Below are 8,562 nucleotides of genomic sequence, written 5' to 3'. Positions count from 1 at the left end.
CGGGGATACACAAATGAGCAGGACTGACCCATTCCCTGACCTTAAGGAGCTTAGCTTAAAGCTTAATGGGAATCCTAGAGAGGCGAACCTCAATCTAAAAAGTGTGTGGTTTCTGTTTGCTTTCTTTGTTTATTTTTAAAAATTTTTATAATTTTAATTTTTACATTTATAATTTGAATCCCCACACAACTGAGAGGATAGAAGACAACACTGCTTTGTGGTCTATGTGTGAGAGTAGACTAGGTTTAGGGAGAAATGATGCTTTTCCCTCTTGCTGTGAAAGTTAGGGGGTGCTGAGGCAAGAATCGGCTCAACAGGCTGAGCTTTGAGATGGACCAGCCAGAGAAGAAACAGGAGATGATGCCATTATTTGCAATATCAGAGCATCTGGGATGACCAGCAACCTGCCTCTGCCGTGGAACAGAGGAGTGGCCGATGCCATAGGGGCTAGTGGAGCAGCACTAGGAAGAAATGTGCCTGGAAGTCCTGGAATTCTGTGTGTGTTAGGACCCTATTTCTGCCTCAAGACAATGTCTTAAGGAAACCAGCATTTTTTTCATTTCTCATCCACCAATTTATCATTTCTATAAGGACAGGCACTTTGTCTCATTGTTTGGGGAATCAAATCAGTAGCTAGCCAAAAGTAGGCATGCAACAAAGTTTTGTTGAATTAAAGTGAATATGAAAAACCTTCATTTAAGTAAAATAGCCAGAGTATAGAAATGCATAGAGGATGAAATGTAAAGGATGCTGTACTTATAGTAGGTTGGCTTTTCTCCCTTATATGAAAAAAAGCAACTTTTGCACTCATTATTCATTTCACTTTGGAGGCTTAAGGCAGAATTAAAATAGTTAATTGGTTACTGGTCATTTTACACTAGTTCTTTGTTGTTATTATAAGAATAATACAGTCTCACAATGAAAAAAATTGTAAGTCTGATGAAGGATAGAAAGGGGGAAATAAACGTGAATACCACATAAACACTGGGTGGTAAGTTCAATGATGGAATTGAATGCAATTATATCACTTGGAAGTTCCAGAGTAACCTTTTTCCTCCTACTTCTCCACACTGCAAGTATAATAATTCTCCCAGCACCTGGGACAGAGCTGGAAATAGGAACAAAGTGATAGGGTCACTTTCTCACCACCACACAAGCCAGTTGGCTTCAAAAATCCAGACTGGTGTCAGAGTCAGTCTGATTTTCAGACAAAACGATTCAAACATCATGGGTTTAACATCGAAAGGCTTAGCCCTTCTGAAGTCACTCATCACAAATTCCAGCCAGAACCTGCTGGAATGTGGCAATGAGGGGAAGGTAGGAGCAATAGCCAAGCCAGTCCACAGGGACTCCACGTTCATTTTTCATACTTGTTTTCTGGGGAAGCAACAGAAGAAAAATTTAAATTATAAAGATGGAGCATGTCTGTTTTTATTTATTTTCTTCTCATACAAGGATAGAGGGGAACGGGTTCTATAGCAAAAATAGAACAAGGAGACAGAAGCACTAAACCTGCTTCACTGCTTAAGTAGCTGGATGACTACAGCAAATCATTTAACTTTCTAAGCCGCTGTTTTCTCTTTGGCCAAAGAGAGAGAGAGAGAGAGAGAGAGAGAGAGAGAGAGAGAGAGAGAGAGAGAGAGAGAAGAAAGACGGAAACAATAATTCCTACCCTGCCTAGCTCACGAAGCTGTTGTAAAGATAGATGAGTTTCTATTTTTTGAAAATTCTGAAAAGTGATAGAAATGGAAGGTGTGTAGCCTGCATCAATACAGCAGAAGGGACTTCGCAATCCAGGGTCTTTGCAGTACAGGGTCTCAGACATTTTCCCCTTGTGCTTCCCCCAACATGCTCCACCCTAAACTTGACCCCCCACTGCTTCCTACAATCACTTCATCCTCCCTCCAGCAGGATTCTGTTATTTCTGGAAAAAGAGCCCAGTACTCAAGGATCACTCAGCACAAGGTCAAGCGCTGATGTCATCAAGAAAGAAAGGCAGATAGAAGAAATGAAGACACATTAGAGGATAACATGTTGCTTTCATGGCTCTGCCTGTAAGGTCCACGTGAAGTGAGTATAATAGTAAACACTCTGGCAGCTAGAGCTAAGGTTGTGGGGGTGCAGGAGGGTATTTGTTAACATAACACAGAACACAGAGGGGAAGTTGTCCCAGAAAAACCCAAGTGGGTATAATGCACTGGCCATAGAGCCAGGCTACAAGGTCATTTTGATAGCTATGTGACCTGAACAAATCAGACTCCTTCTGTGCCTCAGTTTTCTCCTCTGCTAAAGGCAGAATATAATCATGGCACCTACTCCATAAGGCTGTTGTGAGGATTCAATGAATGAACATGAATGGGGTACTTAGCATTGTAACTGGAACAAGTAAGTAACATGTTTACATTGGGGGTGACAATGATGATAGTAGTAATGATGGTGGTAATGGTGATGATAATGGTGATGGTGGTGGTGGTGGTAGTTGTAGTGATGGTGACAATGTTGATAATGGTGTTAATGGTAGTGGTGGTTCTGGTGGTGAGAATGGTGATGGGGATGGTAGTGATAACAATAATAATGGTGATGGTGGTGGTGGTGGTGGTGGTGGTGGTGGTAGAACAGAGCAGAGAAAGAAGTGCTTCAGGAGGAGTCAGCAGGTCTCTGCTTTCTGCAGAGGGCACACAGAAGGAATCCAGACATCTTAGTCCATTTGGGCTGCTATAACAAAAATACCACAGATAGGTGGCTCAAGCAATAAACATTTATTTCTCACAGTTCTGGAGGAGGCTAAGGTCCAAAGTTAAGGCATGAGCAGATTTGGTGTCTATTGAGAGCCCCCTTTAGGGAAGCCCACTTCATAGACAAACACCTTTTCCATGTGTCTTCACATGGTGCAAGGGGTGAGGGAGCTCTCTATGATCCCTTTAATAAGAGCACTAATCTCATTCATGAGGGCCACATCTCCCAAACATATAAATTTGAGGAGACACAAACATTTAGTACAGCACCAGGCTTCTTCAAGGTCAGGCCAGGCAGATGTCCTACAATAGCAAATTATAAACAACAAGAACCCAGGTTATAGAAATAGCATCATCCTCAGACTGTGGACTTTCCTCAGCTTTATTCAGACAGACTGAGAAGTCCTAGCAATTTCTATGAAAACCCTGATAAAAGGACGAGTCCCTTCCAGTGCACATGAGCATGTGGTGCAGACGAGTGTGGCACAGAGAAGAGCCTCTGGAACAATGCAAAGCCAGGGCCAGCAAAGAAAATGAGCCAAGACACCTGGCTGGGTAGGTCACTTGGTTAGAGTATCATCCCGATATGCCAAGAAAACAAGCCAAGACACACAGCGCCAGGGCAGAATGATCCCCCTGGCTTCTCTCCACAGAAGGAAGGGGTTACTGAGTTCAAAGTGAGGAGAGACAAGTTAATAGCAGACCCTTTCTCTTCACATACTTAATATTGTGCCTTTGTTTTACTAAGACCTTTGCTTAAGCTAACTGTTTGGGAAAGGGTTTATCGTTCATCCCGTAGTTTTGTTTCATCAATGAATTGTCATTTGGCCACTCAGCAGATATTTATGGATTTCTACAGAATTCCACACCCTGTGCTCAGGAATGAGAGTCCAGAGCCTACAGATTAGCAGAGGAGATAGAATGACCAACCACGGTTACACTGCAGACGTGGGTTCTACATGAGTCCTGAGTACCCAGGGCTAGGGAAGCACTGAGTTGTTTAGAAGGGTCTGAACACAAAGGGCCTTGAAGCCTTGTTACAGAGTTTACACTTTTTTCTGAGGTCGATGGGAGCCATGGAAAGATATATCAAGTTAAATGCTCTACCAGTGTTGTAACAAATGCTCACACTATTGGTGAAGCCCAAATATCTTATCCAGATTCTGGCACCCAGAATGAAACAAATTAAAACCTCCCCTTCCAAAATTACTACCCAAGTATTTATTTTTTGGGGATGGGGGTAGCTCAAAGTTACGTTATCCTTACCCAACAGCAATGGCTTCCCAGTGATCCCACAGATAAAACTTCATTCAGATAGACTGAAACCCAGAAATCCTCTTTTTAAAAATAAGAGTCATAATCCAGGCAAGCAACACTTTCATTTACTGTAAGAGTCCCAAGATTAACCCCATGATAAGATCAGAGGTGCCCAAGGCCAAGGCTTTGCCAGTTGATTACTAACATTTTAAAGGAAGAGGAAGGAATTTGAGTCATTTTAGTGGTAAAAATAGAGAATGCTGGATGGAAACCAGCCACCCATTGTAGTAATCAAGACACTACTCTTTCTATGTCTGAGGGATAATGTCAAAATTCATGCTTGAAATGTTCATTTTCTGAAACCCGATGAGAAACCTTTCTCAGTGGCAGCTACAGAGGTTCTACAGAGGAGGGGCTTAGGGCCAAACCACCTGCTCGGAAGAGATTGGTCCTGAAGCTGCACTTGTTTTTATTCAGATTACGTGGTTATATGAGCTGTCTTGGAGATTAAAGGAAGGGGCTAACCTACTCCTCAACTACCTACCCTTCTGTCATGCCACCACTGTCCAACAACAAATGTGGTATATTTCACTAAGGGTAATTGACCTATGAGATTGATAAATATTACTGATGGGAAATGAAGGCCACACTATGGGAAGGAATATGTGACTATACCTAATTTGTTTGTCCACTGATATCCTCTTCGCATTCTATGGGGATAATTTTTGCATCTAGGAATGAATGAAAGAATAACTGTCATTACCTGTGGGTATGACAGTTAGTCTGAACTAAATGAATGTGAGGTATAAGTTGGGGAGCACTGGGAGATCTCACTTCATTTCTTTCCACCCCTAAACCCTGCCTGGGACTGAGAATTTCCACTTTCGTTTTTACCTTTTTGAGTGAAGACATCAAAAGCTACTATGAAAATGCACATTGTGTCTGGGAGGGGTAGCACATTAAGTCATTAATAATAACAATTACTTGAATGACTTCATCCAGTTATCCAGCCAGTTACTGGGCGGCTTCCCAATAGTAATGATGCCTTTTGATCCTGTAGAGGAGGCCAGAGGATGTCTGTCTGAAAGGCAGACTCTGGGTGTGGGCTAGGAAGGCACTGAAGGAACCTTACTGCTTCCCCATTTTTCTGGGACTTGTGGGTTCCCACTGTTTGAGTGGCTTGGGCTGAGATCATGAGAATTATTCTGGCCACAGCTAATTGTTTAATTGTTTCATTGTACACTTTAGGCCATGTGAAGAGAGCAGACTAAATGCCTGAGTTATACATTCACCAACTATGTGAATTTATATGTTTTACTTAAACTCTTAGAGCCTCTGTTTCTCATTTAAAATGTGGAAATAAGAATATAGACCTCACCTCAAAGAGCTCCTGTGAACATTCAGTAAATTAATGAATGTGAGAATACTTCACAAATAAAAGAGGTTTAGTCAAAGGACCATGTTTGTTCCAGAAATCATCCTCCTTGCTATTTACCCAAATGAGTTGAAAACTTATGTCCAAACAAAAGTTATAGCCACACAAAAGCCTGCACATAAATTGGAAATTATGAAATTGCCAATATATGAAAGCAACAAAGACATCCTTCAATAGGTGAATGGATAAACAAAATATGGTATAACCATACAGTGAAATATTATTCAGCAGTATAAAGGAATGAGCTATCAAGCCATGTAAAGACAGGGAGGAACCTTAAAAGCGTATCACCAAGTGCAAGAAGCCAATCTTAAAAAATGGTGCATATTATATGGTTCGAACTATCTAACATTCTGAAAATGGCAAAACTAGGGAAACAGTAAAAAAAGACCAGTGGTTGCCAGAGGTTTGGAGGTAAGGAAGGATGAATAGGTGGAGCATAGGTGGTTTTTAGGACAGTAAATTACTCTACATGATAGTGTAATCGTGCATACATGTCAAAACCCATTTATCAGACCCATGGAATGTACAACACAAAGAATGAATTTTAAATAAACTATGGAATACAGTTACTAATAATGTATCAAAAGACCATGTTAAAAACCCTTCAGTGGCACCTCGCTGCACACCAAATAAAGCCTATGCTTTGCATTACAGCATCCAAAGTCCTCCATCATCTGATCTCTTGCTCTACCCATCCTGGATTACTAGGAATTTCCTAAATAGACTGTCATGTTCATCTGCTGTTTTTGCCTTCCCAACATCTACTTTTTTTTCCTCCTAACACCACCTATTTTTCCTCAGCAAACGACACCTAATCCATCCTCAGTTTATGTGATTTGGTGTTTGTGTTTGTATTCTGGGATGGGCATATGATTCGAGTCAGTTCAATCGGAAATAATCTAGAAACTTTCAGTGGAATCATTAGGGAAAACAAGTTAATCATTAGGGATGCAAGGCGAGGCCTAATGGCATCCTTTGAACACTTAGATCCAGCTGATTCTGAAGCTGGCCTGCATTTCTCAACCCCAGAGACTTTACAATTGTGCAAGCCAGCAAATTTGCTCTTTATGCTTAAGCCCATTTGAATTGGTATTTTCTTACAACCATGATTCACTGTTTTTCTGTGCTCCATTCTGTTTCTCCCCCTCACCACACTGTCTCCAACTGATAAAAACCTTCTCTCACTCTTCAAGTTTCAGTTCTAGCACCATCTCTACAAACCTTTCTAGACCAGTTCTCATCTCCAGTCTAGTTAGAAAAGGCTCCTCTCTCCATGGAGACCCACAATACCCTGTACTGCGTTCCAGCAGAGTATGCCATATGTTCTGCATGAATGGATTAATTTCAAAAGCATGTTTGCCTAAATATGTGGATGGAACCATCTGATTTGGATACTAGGAAACCAACAAATCCCAAGTATTCATGACAACATACATTTATAATAGTTAAAAATAAAAAACACCTCCAATACCCAACAATAAGGGAATTGTCAAGTAAATTTGCATACATCCCTATATTTAATATAATGCCATCAGATACATCAAACCATCAAAACTAATATTTATAAAGATATGTAAGAATATAGGGAATTACTACAATGAAAACTAAAACAGGAAACAAAATTGTAAAGGCAATATGAACTCAAGTATATAAAAAAGATTGGAAAGAAAACAATAGTCATGGCAAAACACTATCATGAATGGATTGATTCATGATATCATGTATTAAGCACTCTTGCATGCTAGGTACTGGTATGTGTTTTCTCATTTAATCCCCAAGAACCCTATGATGTAAGTATAATTATATTTCAATTTTATAAATGAGAAGATAGACTTAAGGAAATTAACCAACCTTTCAAAAATTTCACAGAACACAAACTCAGGTATATCTGACACCAAAGGCCATGCTAGTTATGCTATGCCACCAACAAACTTATTCACCAAGTTTTTGAATGATTTTTAAAATATCTTTCTGCTTTTCTTAAGTTTCTAAATTTTCTAAAGGTAATATTATCTTTCTTTTTTTTTTTTTTTTTTTTTCATTTTCAAAACACCACCAGAAAGTGATTGTATTTAACTGTTCTCAGCTCATAACAGCAAATGTGTGAGTGGCACAATAATGCATGTTGTAGCATGTTTAATAAACCTGCAAAGGAGAAATTTGGTTGAAGGAAAGCAGAGAAACTTTGTCTTTTAAGTATTAGAATCGAGGGGCTCCATAATCATCTGGCATCCGCTCAATGTTGTACCTATGGTTAGAAATGTACATGATGGGAACTCCAGGGATCTTCCTGATTCTTCGTTTAAGGTCCCGGTCAACTGTGGCCACAATATAACACTTGTGCTGAGTTACTCTCTGTACTAAGCAGTCATCTGCATAGGTTCCTTTGTGTGTGCATGGTAATCGTTCAAATCTTGGATCCTTGGCGATCCTTAGAGCCACTCGATACTTCTGCCCCAATTTCTCAATTTCAGCCATTACACAGTCAGTTATACAAGGGATACACTTGGCATAGAGACAATCCATCATTGACTGCACTAAGTCCAGTTTGGCCTTAATGGAAAAGTTGATAAAGTTGGTATCAACCAGGATGTGGTAAGGTGGGCCTAGCTGTGTGTTATATTGGAAGAATAAGCAGGAGGGGTGTTGGGGGACTTCTCTTTCTTTGAGTGCACTGGGATCTTTCTTTTCTTTCTTTTTAGGTTTTAATCTATCCTTTTCTTTAAGCCTCTGATCTCTGAGACTAAGCATTCGCTTCATGGTCGCATACTTCCTTGTTTTCTTTTGCTTCCCCATGTTCACGCCGCACTCTTGTTTCTTCCGGCGGTAATATTATCTTTCTAATTAAAAACATACACATAAAATGCTTTAAGTTTTTTAAAAGAAGGAACAAGTATCCAGACACAAACATAATGTTTTGCTTTCTCTCATAATAGAGTGTTAGAGTAACAGCAGAGTCTCAAAGAAGAGCCGGTGGAAGAGAGCTGACAACTGAGTGGGGTTAGAATTCTCAAGTTTCCTCATTCACCTTTCAACAAAGTCCCATCGCCAGAAACTTTGTGAGTCTGGAGTACTTAACCTTTGAAGGTTTGTGACTCCTTCAGAGAATCTGTTGAAAGCCACCATGGACCC

The 8,562-nt window shown here is 40.3% G+C and overlaps 1 protein-coding gene across 1 annotated transcript; it reads right to left on the bottom strand.

The window, feature by feature from the left end:
- Positions 1 to 7,551: 7,551 nt before the first annotated feature.
- LOC132218975 (rRNA-processing protein FCF1 homolog) lies at positions 7,552 to 8,248 on the bottom strand. Its single transcript, XM_059670943.1, has one exon. The coding sequence runs from the start codon at positions 8,224 to 8,226 to the stop codon at positions 7,630 to 7,632; it is 597 nt and encodes a 198-aa protein (XP_059526926.1). The 5' UTR covers positions 8,227 to 8,248; the 3' UTR covers positions 7,552 to 7,629.
- Positions 8,249 to 8,562: the final 314 nt, after the last annotated feature.

The sequence above is a fragment of the Myotis daubentonii genome, chromosome 1 (assembly GCF_963259705.1).
Source record: "Myotis daubentonii chromosome 1, mMyoDau2.1, whole genome shotgun sequence".
In the NCBI taxonomy this organism is placed as follows: Eukaryota; Metazoa; Chordata; class Mammalia; order Chiroptera; family Vespertilionidae; genus Myotis; species Myotis daubentonii.
This window is presented reverse-complemented; position numbering and strand designations above follow the sequence as displayed.

Coding starts and splice junctions, on each gene's coding strand:
- LOC132218975 (XM_059670943.1), bottom strand. CDS start 8,226: ATGGGGAAGCAAAAGAAAACAAGGAAGTATGCGACCATGAAGCGAATG.